The sequence below is a fragment of the Stylophora pistillata genome, chromosome 1 (genome assembly GCF_964205215.1).
Source record: "Stylophora pistillata chromosome 1, jaStyPist1.2, whole genome shotgun sequence".
Classification (NCBI taxonomy): domain Eukaryota; kingdom Metazoa; phylum Cnidaria; class Anthozoa; order Scleractinia; family Pocilloporidae; genus Stylophora; species Stylophora pistillata.
This window is the reverse complement of record NC_142519.1, coordinates 49,214,298-49,236,318: the sequence shown is the minus strand read 5'-3', so window position 1 is coordinate 49,236,318 and position 22,021 is coordinate 49,214,298. Positions and strand designations below refer to the sequence as shown.

Genomic DNA, 22,021 nt, shown 5'->3' with positions numbered 1-22,021 from the left:
TTCAGGAACTGTTCCTTATTAGGTGGAGTAGCTCGCAATTCGTTTGTATTTAATATTTAATTTTGTCAAAACAGGGAGTCAACAGAGAGAATTGGGCAATATAAGCTGATGATTTCGTCAAGCAGCGGCTTCAAGAGGATCCAAGTGGTTAAGAGGACTCTATAAACATAATATGTATTCCACTTCCTTACATAGCTACAACCCCGGACAAAACTGTTGAGACATTTCAATGCAATTTTTAATTTCCCGCCATGCAACAATCGTTTCCAAAAGGAACAAACTTGCCCCCCTCCCCACCCCTGGTACAATGTTGTTGGGGCTTAACAGCTTAAGCATGCATTTCTTGTGTTACCGTAAACAACATTGCAATAGGGGAGGGGGGAAACAATCTTTGAATTTGCGACGGAAAGCATGTTTGTTAGGATGAGTGCAAAAAATAGGTATTTTTGAAATGTATCTCAACAGGTTTTGTCCAAGGTTGTAGCACGAAATGATGACAAACTGTAATAGTAGGCACTTAGAAAAACATTCGGTATTTCAATGTTAAATTATTAAAGTACTGAGGTGCACAAGCGAATAATATGTTATACAAACGCTAAACTCAGAATATGTAATTCTATTTTTGTTTCCTATTGCAAACAGTAAAACGTGCATCTTAAATGCCACTATACTTATGCTATATTACAACCTTAAAATAAACCTTGACCAAAATAAAATTGTGCAAATAGAAGATATCTCCATCTCCTTAAAGGTAGTGATGGCAAACCTCATCTCAGTCAATGCCACTATACTTAGTATAGGTAATCACATGATTTCGTTCATAATATGAATGAAAATATGTTAATAATATATATGAAAAAATACGAGGTAGCTTCTCATAACTACGCAGAAGAAAAGCGCGCGCATCAGGTGCAAAAATAATTTACACAAAGCCTGCAAGCGACACTGACATTGACATTGACCTTGACATTGACCTTGACATTGACATTGACCAATCATTCTGACCAATCAGAATGTCTGGTTTTTTTCTGTCTTTGCACTGAATTAACTATCTTCTGCACAGAATTAACTCTCTTCTGCACTGAATTAACTGACAACTGCATTCATCTTAACCAATCAGAACTGAGAAATTTTTTCATGTATGTTATTATACGCTATACTGCAATCATTAGAAACTTTCCAAAAAAATGTGCAAATGGCAGATATCTTTGTCTCTTGAAAGGTGGAGATTTGCTAGATATATCTGACATTTTATGTCTACTTTTCTGATGTTGTACAAATAGCATGTTCTGCAACATCGGTGCGTATCAAAGTTATTTTAACAACTTCATTTGTAAAGTCTAATTTAGCTATAAAGATTATAGAGCTCAGAATTCTTCCATTTCTCAAAATATCTTCTTCGACAGAGTAAATCTTGTCTTACTGATAACAAAGTCGAAAACTAATGTATCTTCTATTTTAGCCATTTATTTTCATTAATTATCAAATATCCCCACAATGGCTTCCATCATGTTAACGACCGAGAAATGGGGGAAACGGGGCGGGTTGGTTCATGACGTCATCCTGGGAACCGATTACACATAATTCATATCATTCAGCGAGAAAACAGTCACAATACAGACAAGGAAAGAAATATAGAATTATGCCCGGAAGGCGTGTTGTTTGAGGCTACAGCACTACAGCTTCCTTAGAAGATGGTTCGCTCTCCATACTAGCCGGTATCTGGTGGACAATCACCCTGAAAGGAAGAAACTCGTAAGGTCAATTTCTCGACGTGTCGGCGGGCCGGCGTAACTCCTGTAACCGGAAGCGATTAGAAATCTTCTTTCAAAGTTAAGAGTCGTTAAGCGCTAATCAGAATGTCTTCTAACGACCTCACTTTTCGATATCACCCTAATTGGTGTGGCTTCTTCAATATTGCTTTTGAGCATGGTTACTTTTAGATAAAATACTATTTCTCCGTCACTGTGTTCTTGTGGTTAGGTAGGGCTAAATGATATCGTCTTACGCTAGGCAAAGTTTTCTTTTGTTTGCTATTTTCCCTGTTTCGGAAAGACCTTTCTTTCCCAGTAAAATTAAATTTCTTTCAAAATTTGATCTGGGTATCCTCTACTCTTCGAGCGTAACTTGTACATATCTGTACGTTTTCAATGTACGTGAAGCGTGAGACATTTTGATCTTAGGGAGCGTAGCGCTTCCTTTATTACGAATCCTTTTCGCCTGGAAAACGACGCGAATGAAAACTCGTGTATTGGAGGGTCTCCGGCTCTTTGTAATGCGTTTTTACGTCAAGGGTTGATTCCCTGTTAATGTGTCACCTATACGCCATTTCGTGTCCGAAAATGTAATTTCTGATGCCGATTTATCAGTCGTGAATTTGTTCATCTTTTAGTTGTTCATTCGACGGGTTCCGAATGTTCTGCTTCCGTGACTCAATCTTTTATCCTTCTACATTAGTCTGTTTTCTTTTGCGACTTTTAACCTCATCTTTTTTATTTGGGTTAACTGTAAAACATTTGTCTGAATAGAGCCAAGTTGATTGTGTGGGTAGATGGCTTTTCCGTTTGTCACAGCGGTAAGGCAATTACCTAATTAAGGCTAATCAATTTTGAAAAGAAGCTGTTTCATGACACGATATCACTCGGTCGGTCGGGATGAATGTGGAACGAAAGAGGAACAGAAGTATTTAATTGGGCATCAGCTAACAAAGGGTACTTTTTGTTTAAGAGCGTGTCCACGAGAAAACTAGGCAAGGGGCGATAAACCTCAGGTCACCGATTTGGCTCAGACTTAGCACAAACGCTAAGTATCACGAGTTAACAAATGTGTGAAAATAATAGGACAAAATATTCTGTCTGATACTTACTACGAAATTGATTGTCGACCCCCCCTCTTTAATCGCCTCACCTTTGAATAATAATCTGCACTTTTGCAATTGACCAATTTCTAAGGTACATCTCGACGAAGAGCCAGATATTACTCTAGACAGGAGATTACACATCAAATGTATGCAATAAACCTCCGATTTAATATGTAAATGATTTCTATATACGTGTTAAGTTTTTTACCATTTTCTTTTTTATCGCTGTGCTGATAGGAGATCAATATATCACCGGTTTATTTCCTTTTAGGTAAACCAGCAACTATCTCAAGCTTAACAAATAACTATTCAAATATGTTGGTAACCGTAAATCCTTGTTATATTTTAAACTTTGTAAACTATAAACACAACATGCCAAATGAATGTCAAAGTTGACCGCTGAACAAAATTGCAGGCGCGATCTGATCAAAGATGGCGAATTGTCCTTTTGAGTAACATCAGCTTTTAGAGCAAATTATCTTTTTGTCACCAACACATATCATGTAAGTCGATAAGTATCATGCCGTAAAAGACCAATCATTTAGGTGGATCTTTCCGAGAGCTCTGTCTGGGTTTAATATTTCAACAAGGCAGCGAAGCAAATCGAATCTGGTACATTGTTGACATAATGGCTCCTTATCTACAAACGATATCAAGCCAAAAGTTGCAACTGAGGCACCACAGAGACATCTACGTACTATCAAGTTTCTTCCTAGATTTCTTTTGTCAGAAAGTTGGAGTACCCGCCCCTTTGATGTTCATCATCAACTGCTGCGTTTCCACGAGAATAATCCAAATATGGCTGCGAAATAAGTTCTAAAAAATGGCTCAACTTGCGCTATTCAAATATTCTCTCCTCGTTCATGTTTAAACGATAATCTCTCGGAAATTTCATGTAAATTTCAAGTTATTTTAAGTTAAAACAAAGATGTTGTGTACGGAATTAGCGGGAGGTAGATGTAAATTTCACGTCATGACGGGCTATGAAATAAATTGCCCAAAAATTTCATTACTGACTTTGGAAGTCCAGTGAAGGCTTTCACTGCTAATAAAGGAATAATGATCAGAAGTGGTTGCCAATCGGAGGTGCTGGGTCTTAAAATACCCTTATTTTTGGACTTTGTCAAAACTAGAAAAAGTCGTCTTTATTTAAGCGAGAGGTAAGAGAAGAAATGAAATGAAAAAGTTAAAAAAAATTCAATTTCCTTGGAGTGTCGCGCTACGAATCGAAAACACCTGGACTGATAAAAAGTAACAAATCTTGAAAAACAACATCACTACATTGCTTTCATTCAGCAATAAATGAATTACAGCTTTCGTTGCTCTGGCCTGCAGTTTTTCATTGATTTTTTGTAGCGCAATTTTTGATAGGTTTCATGAGAATCAGCGACTAGATCACTAAACAAGGTGAAATTTATCATCCGCTTTGACAAAAGTCACCCATATTCATGTCATAAAAGCAATGAAACACACTTTCTATCAGCTTACCCGCTAATAAACTACTAGAGATGTTGGAGGAACTCGAGAAAAAAATTTGTAAACTACCCGGCTGCTTTCATTCTTTTTGATACTGTTACGAGGATCAAATTATTTTCACTGAATTTGTCACGCAGTCCCAGACTTTTCTAGAATTGTTTTTAGTCTGTACACAGTTAATCCTTTGAAGTTTGCCGGGTTTCATAACCAGTCCCCTCGATTAACTGTGGTCTGTAATATTCCAGAAACTGCTTTCATGTGACCACAGGTGGTCCAAGCTCTGTCACAGGCTCTCTCAGAGTGAATAATTAAGGAGTTTGTATAGTGGTTTAGTTGGACTTGATTTTGAGCTCTGTAAATGTAAATTTGTGTGAAATTATCAAAGAAATATAGTCTTACCTTCATAGAGAGTATTCTGTGTTGTTCTCCTCGCGATTTGAGGCCGTTTTGATGTGTTTTAGCTTGACGCCCTAAATCTCCGTGCACAAAATACGGGAAGGTCAGAAACTTCTGTTGACACATGCTCCCCAAAATCGATCGAAAACAACAATTAAATACTTTCCCTCGAGTCATAACTTGGCGGCACCAAAAGCCAAATATAGAGTTTCCCTTTAAGTTCACCGAAAAAAATCCCACAAAAGTTGGTTTGTCGAGCAACCAATCCGGCGAGAATTTCAAATTAACGGCCGTTCTGAATTCTTCTAATGCGTGGAAGGGACATCTTGTGCAGCTGAGAGACCGTTAATGTGCAGTCAACCTAGACCCTAGTCAAATCTCACTCAACGGGTCCTTCTCATAGTCTTCTAACACCAACTCTTCACACATACTAAGGTACCCCGGGTATGGACTTAACTAGAGCGTCGATACTGTCCATCTTCACTGTTTTCAATGGATTTTTACAAATATCCTCTTACCTGTGGTACCTTAGTATGTTTACCTCAGCGTCATTCTGTGCAATGTTAAGGTCATAGCTACTCTGAAACAATGTTCACGGATTGCTCTGTTTTCTGTGGTGCTTGTCAGAATGTGTCTGTGATCAGTATGTGTGTTCTTCTTGTTAGAATACATGCCCGGATATTCCGAGCACCCACACTTAAGTTACATAACAGTTACCCCAGATTAGAATACACCACAACGTACTACTGCTCACCTGCAAATTTCCTTTGTGGTAAATGCCTAAAATGATTATCGTTTCGTTCTAATTACGCCTATCTAAAAACCTGTATATAATATGATTCACTATGAGAAATAAATCAGTTATTACTCCTAGCATTGGTTGATGTGCCATTTTGTGTAACTACTATGGCGACATCGAACTCTTGGAACGTAACACTCCTAACTGACCAAATCATTATTCTACTAGTGTTTGCTTTAAATTCCCTGGGCCTCGAGTACTTTGCTGAGAGAAATGTCTTATTACTTCATTGAAGAAGTCAAATTTCATAATGACATTCGATTCATTTTATTTCTGGCGTTAGAATTACTTTGTAACGAACACATTCTTGCTCAAGCTCTTGAAGACTCGGTAAACGAAGAAAATTGAATTTAAGTAAGAGGACGCTTGCAAACAAGTGATTCCAGTCTCTGACTGAAAAAGCACGGAAAATATTGACTCTGTATTCATGCATATGAAAAAGCAAGAGAACGCAAGAAAAAGGAAAAAGGTAGGCCGTCGCACTTATTTTACAGTAAAAAACCTTGTTCAGAAAGTTCCAGGAAAAGTTATTTGGAACTGCAATTTAGTTGGTATAGGAAACTTGTTAACGAAGCTTCAGTAAACAAAGCTTGTTGAAAAAAAAATTGAAAGATAATAAACTCCTCACCTGTGTCTTTGTCAAAGCAATAACCCGTACAGATCTTTTATATTGGTAGTTTGACATGACCACCATTAGGGGAAGGTGGGAGGGTCGTGATGATCATAATTACCAATAGGGGGAAGGGGTGGCTACAGAGCCTTGGTCGAGGTTAGGGCAATTTTATTGTAACATAACCAAAATAAAACGACACCCCCCCCCCCCCCAGCCAGCTGATAAAAAGACCGATGTCTCGATCTCCAAATGTCTTATTTCTACCGATTCACGGCTTCTATCTCGCGTTCAGACTTGCCTATTTCAACAGAAAACCGTTAGAATCTGTTTTTGTGTATTGGACATAAGACGTTTTTCAACTGATGATTTGATTCGAGAGAGAGAATATCCGGGAGACTAGTTCAAGTACTAACCATCCATAGCCGCCAAAAAAAATTCTAAACTAATTCTAAATATTTGTACCTAAGGAGGAATGGAAGGCTATTGAAACTTAACGGGGAGAGTAAGAGTGGAAGCTTGGTGCTAGAAGCGACACCATGTCCGAAAACAATCCTACATCAACTGAAATGTTTTCCAGGTGACGTTTCAGCTATGAGATATTCTTTAAACTATATTGAACTCCAGGAGGGTTCAATTATTAGATAACAAAAGAAGTGAGGGATGAAATATTATCATTATTTCTTTTAATAAGGCAAGAACATTTCACACTTTTGATAAGATCCTCACTTGGGTTACACTTTTGCAATACATTTTTTTTGTCTTTTTTGTTCAAGCTCCTACAAAATCAACTTAAGTCATACATTAACAACAATTGTGAGTAAGTAAATGATACAGACTGATGAACATGCATTATCTGACCTGTGCATTCAATACACGTGTAAATACGATTAGTGGCTTAACATGGTCATAACACAGAAGCCACCTAGTAAATAATACACTAGGGCTGAAGTCAATAATGAGTAATGTATGCAACTGAATGCTGAGTTAATAGCTAAGTCGTGTTTGTAAGTACATGTAAACTTAATAATATTGAAATAAAATAAGTTATTGAAACTTCTGACAACACTGGAAGCACGATAAAACCGTAAGCATGCCTTTAAGAGATCTTATTCCGCATACCAAACTCACTCCCTTTCGGACAACCTGGACGATCAATCAATGAAAACAAACATCCCAGGTTCGCACTGGTTACTTTGAAACTTTTCTTATCTTATCTGGCTCTGAAAGTGTTTTTGGTTAAGTAAATGTATTATTTTCACGACATAACAGTATGTAATCTTTCTACTTCTATTGCAATAATTAGAACTAAAAGGACTTGATAAGTCAGTGCTACCGGTTACAAATGTGTGTCCAGCACCATATCATCTTCTTCATCTTGTTCTGTTGAACAAAACAGTAACTCACTATCAAGACACCTCAATGACACATTGCTACCTAATAAAAAAGGTAAAACTATGAGTTTTGGAATAACGAAGAAACATTTCCTCCACCCAGCCTGATGAACGAGAAATCAATTCTCCAATACTTTAAATTTAGCCGAAACGGAGGGTGGTAAAACATACCTTCGTCCACAATCAGCTGCTGTCGTCGTGGTGACTCATTTTCCATAGACTTCTTACCCCGTTGTTGGGGGTCCTCTTTGCCTCGCTTTGAAGTTTCTTGGTTGGGTTCCTCATACATTCCTCTTGGTTTGTCTCGTTCAGTTTCTTCATGTTTAGGATCATTATGGACTTTTTCTCGGTCCTCACTATCACAATCAACTCGCTGCTTTTCAGTTTCTTCATATTTCTTTCCTTGTTCTGGTTCATCTTGCTCATTTTCTTCTTGTCGCTGTTCACCTTCCTTTTGATTTCCTTTGGACTTTTCGTCTTCTTTAGCACCATCCTTTTGCCCATGGTCGGCTTTAAGTTCTTTTTTATCTTCTTGTTGAGTGTGCTGCTGTTTGAATTCCTGGTTGTCTCTTTTTGGCTCTTCTTCCGCAGTTTCGGCTTGCTCCCGCCCAGGTTTTTCATGGTCTTCTTTCAGCTCTTGTTCTTTTGGCTGCTGTTCACTTACATCTTCGTTTCCCTTTGATTGATCTGGTTCAACTTCCTGCTTTGTAGTGGGTGCTTTGTTGTCATCTTTTGGTTCTTCGTCTCGTTTAGATTCAACTTGCTCCTGTTCATTGGCTTCCTTTTGACCTTGTTTTGGTTCTTCGTCTTGTTCTCGTTCAACTTTCCGTTGTTCAGTAGGTTCGCCTTGGCCTTGTTTTGGTTCTTGGCCTTGTTCAGGTTCAGTTTGCTGAGGTTCAGTGGGTTCCTCATTGTCTTCGCCTGATCCTGCGTGTTGCTCACCCTCTCCTTGTTCTTCTTGCGATTCGTCCTCACTATCGTCAGCGCTCCCCGTTTCTTCTTGATTTTGTACTGTGTTCAACAAAGAAAACACAAAAAGGGGAATAAGTTTACGAAGTTCTTCCTCTCGTGGCTTTACTTCGCTGGATAAGCCATGTCGTTCCTTTCAACATTTGGTAACTGCATCGTGTAACTTCTCCATCCCTAATCATTTGCGCTCCGGTTTTGCTCTTTCCGAATATCTCTTTTCTCTTTAATACCTTAAAACCGTTATTTCTAGAATTTTCACTGTCGAACAAACAAGTAGATTCCATGTTGCTAGGCGTCAGTTCAGTGGTAAAACATACCTTCGTCAAAACAGATGACGTGAAAATGTGATATACGGGGCTTAGCAGGGTGTGTCTGGGATGTTCCAAGCCCATTTTGACGTTTTCTATGAGCAATTTCAAAGTAGACCCACGGCAACATGGAATCCATTTGTTTTTATAATAAAAATAGACGTATTGTTGGTGGTGACTTCGTCTATGAGTATTTTCTTCTCTAGATAACAAATGAGAATCAATTTAGTTAAAATCAAACTTATTATACAGCGGAAAATTGCAGTCCTTAAACTGGCTCAAAATATGGAGGTAGGTAAACTTCAAACTGGAGGTCAAATAACCTTTTACACGTTCCTTAGATTATGGCAAATTGAAAGAAAAGGTCATCCCAAACTTTTTAAGTTACATGAATTTCTCAGTGTTCATTGGTTTCGTTTTTGGTTTTCGACAACCAGATGTTGCGCTCTCAAATTTATTGTAGTCTGTGGAGAGGTGAATTAAGTGCGTACCTTCTTCGATAACTCTCATTTCCATTCCCTGATGTTGAGCTGGCGAAAAACGAACAAACAAGCAGAGAAAAACGTTAGCAACAACCGCGTTATTCACTCATGAAGTAGTCATTATTTTCAAGGCGCTTAAGCCGAACTTCGTCTTCAGTAGCAAGAACTACACAAGCCTGCGACTGGATATAGATACCTGTCTCTTTCTTATTCACTTGATTAATAAAATAGATAAATAAATGAATAAATAAATACATTAGTTGTAGCTCTTCCGTAGGAGCTCTTCACCTACAATGTAGACTAACTAGGTTCTTAGAAATCCTCACAGGCAGGAGGCAGACCGGTGGGTTATTTATAGGGCGCAGCCGAAGAGTTGAATTAGGGGCAGCCGAGAACTAATCTAGTGAATGGCAGGGTAGAGAACTCGAGCCCGGGACACCGGATTGCAAGTCCAGCACCTTAATCACGCGGCCACGCCGCCTCCTCCAATTTATTATTAATTAGTTAATCTGATTTATAAACGCGACGCCGCATATCTGTGCTTAAGAGTGAATGTTACCAACGGGTCACACATTTGGTGGCAACAGCTGAAAAATAAATTTCGCCCATACTTCAAAGCTAGATGGGTCTTTGTTTGGCTAAATATCGATTTATTTTCGAGAAAATCCATGATAACTGAATTTCGCCAAAATGCCGCTTTTGAAGCTGAAAATTTTGAGCAATTCTTGATTGTTTATTTGCACCATCTAATTGAAGTTATCCGATCATCTCCTAGTAAGATAAAAAATAGGTCAAAAGTAACCGGCTATTTAAGTATGTGCTAAACAAAATAATCGACTGAAAAGCTGGCTTTTGGAAGCCGAAGGTCTTCACAACACTAGCAGACAAAGTAAGTGTGCAATCGCGGCTCACCACTATTTAATACAACGACAACTTCAACATCGAACGTAAAAGGAGTGAGGCGAAAAACGACTCGTTAGATTTACCCCAAATAGCAATAGATATAAAGCTAAATAAATAAGGAATAAAACCCCCTTTCATGAGGCCGATTTGTTCAAAGCCTACAGAAGAAACTGCGTACGTTTTGGTTTGTTTTGATACGCGCAGAAGTAAATATGGCGGTCAGCCGCACTCGTCCCGAATGGTGTTTGGTGGAATTACAAACAAACATTTTCACAAGTCAGTACTTTGTTAAATTCAGGTCATATTGGCAGTGATCATTTGACGGCGGCTTATACCAGAGAACGATAGAGCCTCCCCCTCTTTCCTAGGTGATGTAGATAATTTTGTGAGTTCATTATATAGAAAAGTACGTGTGAAGCTCTCAATGCATATGATTAAGAAATAGAAACGATAAATAAAAAATAAAAATAGGTGAATAAAATACAAGCGTGGTGCGCTTAAACTTTCCGGTAAAAATTTTTGCTGTTATGGAGACAGATTGAGTGTTAAGTGTTGGTTTTCTGTCTTTGATAACGAGCATTTCATAAATTAAACAATCCAACTTCCGACGGCATTTCTTGAGGATGATAATTTGTTCACGAAGATCTTTGTTCCTTAGATTGTGTACGTCTCGTAGGTGTTTACCAATGAAAGAGTGCTTGTGCTCGTTGATGCGCTGAAATAGGTGTCGGCACGCAGAGCCGACATAATCTGCGTCGCACAGATCACATTTGTATTCATAAACAACACATTGTTCGTCAACAAGAGGTGGTTTGGGTTCCGTCACTTTGATCTCATCAGCAGTTTTCTTGCTCGTAAACACCGGGCACACATCGCTGTTAATTTTCTTCGCGAGATCGGAGAGCTGTCCTCGTACTAAGTCGGCTGACCGTTGATTATTAAATAATATAATAATCCGAACCGGGCTTAATAACCTCAAGCGCCTGTTTTCGGTCTTGAGTCTCTCTTCTGTCTCTGACGACAAAAAGGAGTAGATCGCAGCCACACTCCGGTCTATTGTATTTAACTACAGTGAACGGAAAAGTCCAAGACCGCCTAGAACGTTACAAAGATCCCTCCACCAACTGAAAAAAAGGGATGATATCAAAATCTCGAAACCGGACAAAGGTGTTGGGTGTCAGGTGTTGTCGTCATGGACAGATCTGAATATGTATGATTATCAAGTGTGGCGTTCATCGATCAGCGATGAAACGAAATTCAAGCCAGTATCCTTGGAAAGACCAAGTACAAGGGGTAGACCACCCCAACATTATCACCCTCTACTAGGAAAAGAGAAAGATCTGGAGTCCGTGGTTCAAAAAAATCTTCCTAAACACATCGCTGATTCTATTTGCCAGAAAGGCTCGAGACTGGCACACCTATACGGTCTGCCCAAGACGCATAAACAGCGATTGGCTTTGCGACTAATCTTGTCTGCCACAAACACATATAATTATGCTCTTGCGAATTGGCTCGATGAGAAACTAAAGCCGCTTTCGGTTAACACACACTGAATCACTGATGTTTTCCAGTTTGCCGATGATCTCAAGGAGGTGTGGTTTAGTGAGTGTGATTTTTTAATATCATATGACGTATCTTCTCTCTTCACTAATGTGCCCCTCGAAGAAACAATAAAGATCCTCACTAACAAAGTTTTCACTGAGAACTGGTTCAATGTGACATACAACCTGAACATCAGCCGAGATGATCTCGTTGCCCTTCTAAGAGCGGCTACAAAACATCAACTTTTCTAGTTTAATGGCAGCTTCTACGAATAAATAGATGGTGTAGCCATGGGATCACCACTACGACCGCTCATGGAAAATACATTCATGTGTTCCATTGAGGAGAAGCTTCAAAGAGAAAGGAAACTACCCTATTTCTATAGAAGGTACTTGTATGACACCTTAGCCGTGGTACAGGACATTCCAATTGCTAGTGCCTTTCTTAAAACGCTGAATAAAGCCCACCTTACACTTAACTTTACCATCATGGAAGTAGCAGTCAATGAAAAACTTCCTTTCATCGGAATGGAACTTATGAAGATGTGTGGCCAAGTTAGAACATACTTCTACAGGAAAACAACAGATAAAGGTCTTCTTTTCCATTACCAAAGCCACGTGGATAATATTTATAAACGATCTCTTCTAAAGACTATGTTAAATCGTGTACATCGACTCTCATCTTCACCTGACCTTTTCGCTGCCGAATGTGACAACCTCAAAGAGAACTTTCTCAAGCTTAAGTACCCTGAGAGACTCATTAACTGTGCAATCACCAGATTCATCGCTTCTCAAGACTGAAAACAAGCGCTTAAGGTTAAGAAGCCCGTTGGAATCATTATACCATTTAAAGATCAACGGTCAGTTGACTAAGTACGAGGACAGCTCTCCGATCTCGCGAAGAAAATTAACAGCTATTTGTGCCTAGTGTTTACGAGTAAGAAAACTGCTGATGAGATCGAAGTGACGGAACCCAAACCACCTCTTGTTAACGAATAATGCGTTGTTTACGAATACAAATGTGATCTGTGCGAAACAGATTATGTCGGCTTTACGTGCCGACACCTATTTCAGCGCATCAATGAGCACAAGCACTCTGTCATTGGTAAACACCTACGAGACGTACACAATCTAAGGAAAAAAGAGCTTCGTGACCAGTTTACCATCCTCAAGAAATGCCGTCGGAAGCTGGATTGTTTAATTTCTGAAATGCTCTTCATCAAAGACAGAAAACCAACACTTACATACATACCTACATACATACATACATACATACATACATACATAGCTGAACTGACAACTCCCCAGAGGGGCTCTTCAGGGCCAACACCCACCCATCCCACCCAAGGGAGGACATCCACTACACAGTAATCTCGTGCGTGGGAAATTAACGTTTCCTACCCCTAACCACTTAGCACTCAATCTGACTCCATAAAACAAAACTTTTTATCTGACAGTTCAAGCGCACCACGTTTGATTTTATTCGCCTATTTTTATTTTTTGTTCATCGTTTTTTATTTCGATGTAGATAATTACACAAAATATCACCGTAAACACTCTTCATTTCCTGATTGCAATGTAAAGAATTGTACCTTGTGTGGAGTGAAGGCTGACATAGTGTACTTCATGGATGTGTCCCAACACAAGTGTCCTGCTTTTGTCAACAGGACATTGAGGCCGTAAGATAACATCGTGAGTAGGATTAAGACTGCTGACCACACGAATGCAAGTTTTGTAGCGGTTTGCAGCGGCACTTAGAAAAACATGGTCACCCCAAGCACCATCTTGCTCCATGTACGTTAAGTAATCAGTCCATGACTGATGTCCATGGACGAAGTTAAACAGATTTGTTCCATTCGGCTGAGAGGAGAGTAAAATAGAGAGAAAAACTTAGAGTGTAAAGTTAATGGTAGACTGGATCAGTTTGAGTATGTTGGAAGGAGTCATCGAATGAGGAATTAACAAAGAGATACTAAACAACGGTAAGAACGAATAATAACCAATCAGAGTAATGAACACAAAGATCTACATTGGACGTTGCAGTCTCAACTCCTGAACATCTAGCGTCCACCTTATCCAGAGTCAAGGTTATCCAATTAGGATTGTCCCGTCTGTGGGAGATTCAAGTGAGAAGTACTTTTAGAAAACCTTGGGTTAGCCCTTTCTCCGCAAGACAGAGTCCTTTAGTTTTCACAAGGAGGTGTGAATTCATCCGTGACCCGGACATGGTCTATACTAAAACACTTGAACAACACAGAGTGTTTTCACGATAAATCCAGAAATATTACAATATCATTCGTGGAAATAAAGGTGAATAGGGGTGGGTATGTACCGAGGCAAAGAGGCAAGGTGATTATCCATCATTTTCACCGACACTGAGGTAGTTAATCTTTATGGTGCTCCTAAATTAACAGTGGTTAACCCAGAGTGCAAGACATCAACTTACTAGCTCCGGGTTTTTTCGGAGGTACTGGACCAACATTTGTCTTAATTCGTCATGCTTGATGTTGATTCTCATAGCAATTTCCAGTTGATCTGACAAAGCATAGAACATGCAATTTCCTGATCCGTCATTGTCCACAATTCTGAAGCCCTTGTCTGAAGAAATTTTCTTCAACTCATTTTTTAGGTCTGTCTTGTCATTTACTTTGCTTGCATCGAGTTGCATCTGCTGAAGCTGAGCAATTAACTCAGCAGAACCTAAGTGAACAAACGGATGAATGAACAGAGGATAAATACCACCATGCCCGTGATTAAGGAGGACCAAAACAGAAGAATACTACATTATAAGTACTTTTTCTCTAAGCTTCTACAGGCTCCTGGTTATAAGTTTCTTTGATGTATAGAGGAACTTTTTAGAAAAGGAAGTAAAAATGAATCCTTAACGGCCAACTGAGACTTCCATTGAAGAATGAAAACGAAAAACCTTTACATCCTGATTCGAAGTACTTCAGCTTGGTTTTCACGTAAATTGGGGTCAAAGTGGCAAATATTACTTAAAGTAACTAGCTAACTCTCCGTATTTCATCCAGATCAGAAAATCAGAGAAAAGAAATTATGTTACACACGACTAGCGTTTGAACACAGCTCAGGCATCCATTTCAGCACGTCTCACTTGTTCTTAACATCATTTAGGGGCAGTCTCTCCAAAAGCGGTAAAATGCATTTCGGCAACCTTCCGCTTACAGTTGGTTCGCGGTTCGGTTGAAGACTTTTTTTTTTTTTTTCTTTATATATATATATATATATATATATATATATATATATATCCTATATATCTAAACAAAAATCTCTCGAGGTAATTACAGCCTCCTTTTCAACGAAATTGGACAGGTATAGAGAAACCCCGAGACACGATTTGTAAACAATCGTTATCAGGAGGTGTTGACTATTCTTCCCAGTTACATTTAGGTTGAATGCAGCTACTATCGATTTTCTAGAAAATAAATCGATATTCAGCCAAACAAAGCAAGCAGTATATATTTTTCGTTGTAAGGCCCATCTAACTTGAGAATATGAGCCGAATCGATTTTTGGCTGTTGCCACGATATTTGGAAAATAATCGATTTTTGGCCACATTTGCTCTCAATAAGGGAACTTTCATCTTTGTTATTGCTACGATTGATTGTATGTCAAAAATGCGACAAACTAAGCAAAAATTTCTCTGTCAGGGAAAAAAAGGGTTTGGAAGGGAAAAGAAATTAATGGTTCCCACTCCCTAAATGTGCCTTACCGTAATCTTGTGTTGCCTAATTACCCGAACACTTCAGAAAAAATCAAGCGACGTTTTCTTGAGCTGAGTAAATGTTTGTTACCTTTTCCGATGACTTGCATTTCCATGCCCTCCTCTTGACCTTTGGAAACAGCGATGACATTTATTTAACACGTTCAAATGCTTTTAACCTTATTCCTCATAATTGCAAAATCGTTATTTCATATATGAAGCAATAATCAGCATCATCAGAGATAGTGATTTTTTAGGCTAATCATAAAGATGTCCAATCGCCAGGAAGTAATTGCGTGGCAATAAAACTCAATCAGATTTGCAGAACTTATGAAATTGAGTGAAACAAAATTGTACGACCAGTACTGTACAATCAATTTAACCTCTGACATCACAGAAGACAACTCTTAACCCTGCAACTCCTCACTGGACTCTGATGACGACTTCGAATTCCGCACAGGCTGTCATTGTAACCGGCACTGAGCAGTTCTTTCCAGTGCTACCCTCGACCGATGAAAATCAAACTAATTAGAAGTACCTTTTAAGATGTTGTACCTGCGCATTTGTTCAAGTGAGAAACTATCTCTCATACCTATGGCTGTTCGAGAGATAAAAGCTGTTCAAAACATTACTTGACGTAAAGTAAACTTTCTTGCATTTTACTGCACAAGAAAATAACTGTCCTCATCTCCGAAGGATGGTTTTCGATAAACTTACCTTCATTGTTCTGAGTTCGTACACATTTTCCCATCAAATAGCTCCTGAACTGTTGGAATTTAGCGTTCAAAACACGTCGTACCTAAATGTAAGTCATCAAGAACAAAAGGCAAAGAGAATATTTGAAATACTATGCGTGCTGATTGGTTAAACACCTATCGTTGCCTGAACTGATCAATCCTAAACTAGTTTTGAAAAATAATAACCACACAACTCTCTTAGGATGTCTGTAAAAAACTCGAAAATGTAGTAGATCCCTCGCTTTTAATTCCTGATTTAAAACTCTTTTTTTAAGTCTCCCCAACATCTCGCGTGGAATGTTATGCTGCTAAGCCCACCGAGAGTGCGGTCTATTGTTTACATGATCGACATGAAGGTTTCAAATGCTCAGAGTACTTTGCCACTATTGCCTGGTGTGAGATTCAGAAACAGAACCGATTTGGTTGGTTGTGACTCATTTTGTTTCCGTGAGATCTTTTTCACCTCAACAGAAGTTTTATACCTTGAAAACAGACAACGTTATATTTCACTAGCTACGCAATTTAAGATACTTTTTTAAAAAAAAAGAAGCCGCTAGTATTTTAGTTTATGGAACTAAGCGGCTTAATAAGACTGCTTTATCTAATATCGAGTGACACTAATATATTTTTCGTTGTAGATGACCGAACAGGGAAGGGGCATCAAATTGACAACTTTTAACTGTTTCATTCCTTATAGCACCTTCCATTTGTTAGAAAATTTTCCTGAGTTCTATAATACACCTTACTACTCAAAAGGATGACACGAACTGTAAGAGTTTTTTCTACGTGAATCTTTTTTTTTTGGCAGATGAAAGATACTCCGCAAAACATTCAAGTATCAAAGCCCGATAAATTTTCTTCGTGCCAAACGGAATGCTTTTGCTTAAACTAGTTCAGCTTACATTCTTCACAGCATAGAACAAAACATTTATAAAAGTATCCTTTAATCTCAGCTGATCCAGAGGCAGAAAGAAGTTTCAGTATAGATTTGAAGGTTGCGTGTTATTACCTGTTTTGTTGATAAAGTGTAGAGAATGGGATTGATGGCAGAGTTAACCGGCAGAACAAAGACTGCGATCCAAACTGCCAGGTCACCAGGTGTACGGAAGGATTTTTCCAAGAGAGACCTCAATCCAATTACCACAATAGGCAGCCAGCAGACACAGTCGGTAAGAACAATGAAGAACACTCTTTTGGCGAGCGAGGCCTCCCTCCTCAGATCGGCTGCCCTTCGCTTGGCTTTCATTTTCCTCTCTCTTTCGGTCCCTTGCTGAGCCAGGCGCCGGTTTGATGTGCAGGATTTGTAGATAATCATGGAGTAGGCCACAATGACGAACAACACAAGAGTAAAGTTTAAACCAACAAACATGGCAACAGAGTACTCCCAGCCTGAGGGCTTATCAGCAGAAAGTTGCAACGGGAGACATACAACTGATCTTCCATAAAAGTGGTGACCTTTCTGGCGACTACCAAAGTAGTAGATGCCCACCGTGGGAATAAATGCAATTAACCCACCAATAATCCAGATAAGGAAACACAGAAGGTGCGTAACCTTGATTGTAAGGGACTTTCCACGATAGGGGAACAGAATATTCTTAACCCGGTCGGCGGATATCAAACAAATCGTCATAACAGACACCTCACTTGACAACACGGCAATGGCACCTGTTATCTGACATGACGTACTTGAACGCCAGTTATAGTCACGCAAGAAATACTGCCCTGCCCAAATGGCATCCATTACACCTATTATGATAAGGTAGATACCCATCAGTCCATCAGACCCGGCCAAATGTATCAACATGATAGACTGTATCTTATTTTTCTTCTTTGCCTCCTTAAACACCAACCGCCACACGATAACAAACACAGCACCGATCAACGACATAATTCCGACCACCCAGAGACATATCCTGGGGGCTCGATCTCTGAACATAGTTTCACAACTGGCGAAGCTGTCGACATAAGCAAAGTCGCAGTCTGCGTCCTCCTTCGTCAAATGGCAACACATCAGGTTGGTGTCTACAGTCCTACGGTTCATAAAAAGAGTTGACATGAGTCACAAAAGGGGAGGAAAATATAAAATTTTGATTCTGAATTTAAGACAATGAAAGGGTGATAGTAATACTCTACAGGTTGCCTTATTGTATACTGATAAATAAAATTTCTCAATTGGACATCTCCAGACATCGAGAACATTTCAATGACTTACGTTGTTATTAAATACTCCATGTTCGAGAAGAAACCGGCCGGTAGTTCTCGCATTTCGTTGTAATGGAGGTAACTGCAAATTGAAGGAAAGCGATTCGATTTAACATCACTCGCTTATTATAAAGATGTTGCTGTCCTAAACCTAAGTATTTTCAAGCTTTTAGTCTCTCTTTTTTCCGTTGCTCCATCCATCTCTCACTCCTCCCAAAAATTTCAACTCTTAACGCTTTATGTGACTCCCTGGGATTCAGAGGACAAGGAGGAACGGTAGGGTGTACCACTGTCAATGAACAAATTTGCCTCAATTTCGTTGATACCCATACGGAAAGTAACCAAGACCCCTTTACAATGTAGTCAGGCTTATCTGAGTAAGAATATTCGTTACGGAGTACGTAAAACATGCCTAATATGTCGAAATGTGTCTACATGCAATATTACAACTGTAATCTACTTGAGAGGGACGTTTGACAGGAGGAATCGAAGCCCTCATTAGTTTTTCCTAAAGTTCTCAGTGGCCAGATCTGATTGGTTTTAGGAGTATATAATTCACTCGTGAATAATGGTATAAGCTTTGTATTGGTATACAAAGCTTATCCTTGTAGAGGTATCAATGGGCAACTCGAATAATGCAATTCTTAACTTGCATGATTAGGCTAGTTGGATTACTTGTCCGTGAAGATGGCGGAAGGGACGCTAGTCTGAGAGCAAAGTTAATAGCTTTGTCTAAAAGTTATGGGCATTATCCCCCTTGAATTTGGAGTTAACTCTCCGTGAAGCTTAATCACACGCACACCTTGAATAATAGCAGTTTGTTCATACTCACAGGAATCGAATACTTGGCGCGATATCTTTAAATTGCTCGTTGCTCACTGCGCGGATTTTGTTGAAATAAAAGCTCCTTTAAATGACGATAGAATGAAAGGGTAACTCGTTAATGACAAACACGAGAGCATAAATTTAGGTTAAAAGAAAGCAGGATAAGTGATTGTGAGGGAGCAGGAGTAACACCGAATGACCACGTGTGACCACCACGAATGACCACGAGTAACCCCGACTGATCATGATTGACTACGAGTTACCATGAGTAACCACGAGTGACCACAGTGACCACGAGTGACCACGAGTGATTCCGAGTGACCCCGAGTGACCCCGAGTGACCACGAGTAACTCCGAGTGACTATGAGCGACCACGAATGACCACTACTTGACTCGTGTTATCAAGAGTAACTAGTAAGCAGTAACCAGAGGAAGGAAGGAGTGGTCTCATCTTCCTGCTCCCTGCCACACGAACCTTTTATCCGGCTTCAATCACTCGTCATTCTTCTCCGTCAACTTTTCATCTTTGCTTTTTTGGTTGTTTAGTTTTTATCTTTTATTTTATATTTTAACGTATTTTTTGTATTTATTGCTCGTTTTCTTTCCATTCATTTCCCTAATCCCTTCCTTCTGTCTTAGGAAACTGAGCCGAAACATGTTCATCACGAAACAATTGATGACAGCGAAGTAGCTCTGGGAACTAACCGGCTTTCAATGAAGGAAGTGATACATTGTTTGCATTTGTCAGTCTCCGTAAATGGTTTATCTACGTTGAAGTCACAAGTTTTTGGATGAAGTCACCTGATGATAATGAGATTATGATCTCAGCCAAATTTATGACTTCTTGCCCTTGATCACGTGTGGCCACTCGTGGTTGTTAACGGTCCCTCTTAGTTGTTAGTGGTCACTCGTGGTTATTCGCTGTCAATCGTGATCACTCGTGCGTAATTTTTGACACAACCTGCTCAAATGACGGAGATGTAGAACATGCGGACGACTGCACTTTCACAAGACCCCTGTTTTGCAGAGCTTCACTAACGTCGATTAAAAATGCTAATGAGAAACAGAGACTTACATAGACTGTATGTTTGTTAAGCCTTTAAAAACTCCAGGCGGCAGGTACTGAATATTGTTCTCATAAACAGCCCTGAATGACAAAGAGGACAGGTCATTATTACTTAAAATACAGAAAACTCTAGAGGCAAACTTCCATTCCAAGAAAAAAAAAAGCAATAACTTCTAATAGCTTTATCAACTCTTCCATGTCTTATTACAAAAACATCTTTGTAATAACAAGTAAACAGGCTTGTTAGCTCAATTGGTAGAGCGCTGCACTAGTATCGCAGAGGTCAGTGGTTCGAATCCCGTACAGGCCTGATTTTTTTCAGGTCTGATTTTCGCTATTACACAAATAGCGCTATCTTCTGCGAAGGATCGTGAATCATACGAATTTAATACCGCAGTTCAAATATATGAGGTTGATATATTCATTGTATCAAAAACATCTCTATACAATATGTGACGCCAAAAAGAAGATTGAAAATACCTCACTCCTTGGGACTACATAAAAAATTAGGTAATGGCAGTTAGCGGTTGCCTTGCTTAATCCAAGTATGAGTATGCGCTGAGTTGGGAAGAATTGCTACATTCTTTTAGTAATTATCTTTTTTATCCTGTCACGTGACATCATGCCAAGGAGATCAGAGTTGGCAGTTGCTATCCTGGATGTAATAGCAACTTCAAACTCGAGCAACGTCATACGTGACCTTGATAACCTCCAAGGTGTCAGAATCTAAGTCAGCCAAGGCACACTAGGTTGAGTAATTCAAAGAAACCATGGGTGGGTGAGGGAAAAAGTCTGCTCACTTTTTTGTACCACGCCACAGACGCAATTTAACTTATAATTCAATGTTACTTATTCCTCAAGTATATGTTCTTTTTCCTTTCGCAATCGCACATCCTCTAATAGAAAATTTAAGTGAACCAAATAATAAGACAGTCGCTAATGAAAATTGATTACAGATGATCAGATATCTCGTGTAAGGTCAAGAACTTTTACTAGTGTAATTAGATATAATTTCCGTACGCTATCTCGTTCATATAAAATTGCTAAGTTTACTTACAGGTCTTTCAATTTGGACAGGCCTTGGAACTGATCTGGTGATAGGGTTACGAGGCTGTTTTTCTCCATGTATCTACGCGATAAATGAAATGCACGAGACGCTCTGTATTGCCATTTAACAGTAAAGATCATTTTCAATAATTGGTCGGGCTTAGAAACGTTCATTGTCGGGTTCGGCTAATATCATTCATATCGTTTTTTCCACCTCATATAAATGTTCTTCTTTAAAATATTAGTGCCTTATTCTTCAGCAAACTGTTTAACTGCTCATCAAAGTTGTGAAAAACTTCATTAAAAAGCATCACCAGACTGCTTTTATCGAGACGAGAACATTTGATCACGACACGCTTGTACTGATTGTTCTGACTGCCGGTTAAATAATGGCTTAACGACGGTTTATCCCCAGGGTGTACATCGTCTTTAAGCTGATGTAAACTGGCGGGTCGGTTTTGTGCCTAGTTAATTTTTCGATCGAGCAAAAGCTAGTATTTAAATTTCTTATCGAAATACAGTGTTCAAAGCTTTTGAACACCCCTTGTTGCTTGAAAAATCCTGAAAATTATAGACTTTTAGTCCTGATTAACATTCCACTCTAAATTTAGATTTTAAAAAGATTCCCTAACATCTAGTAGACGTTTTATCGAAGAGATTTTGAATAGTCATGAACCCAAAT

General features: G+C 39.1%; 1 protein-coding gene and 1 pseudogene across 1 annotated transcript; one reads left to right on the top strand and one right to left on the bottom strand.

Annotated features, from left to right (window-relative positions):
• Positions 1-6,810: 6,810 nt before the first annotated feature.
• On the bottom strand, positions 6,811-21,417 carry LOC148742897 (uncharacterized). The gene is made up of 12 exons (XM_088749076.1): positions 21,350-21,417; positions 20,302-20,373; positions 19,234-19,308; positions 18,412-18,483; positions 17,209-18,229; positions 16,180-16,261; positions 15,554-15,592; positions 14,185-14,438; positions 13,331-13,598; positions 9,304-9,342; positions 7,707-8,546; positions 6,811-7,524 (listed from the first exon to the last, which is right to left on the bottom strand). The coding sequence occupies exons 1-12, from the start codon at positions 21,415-21,417 to the stop codon at positions 7,481-7,483; spliced, it is 2,874 nt and encodes a 957-aa protein (XP_088605202.1). The 3' UTR covers positions 6,811-7,480.
• On the top strand, positions 12,030-13,320 carry LOC148742898 (uncharacterized; annotated as a pseudogene).
• Positions 21,418-22,021: the final 604 nt, after the last annotated feature.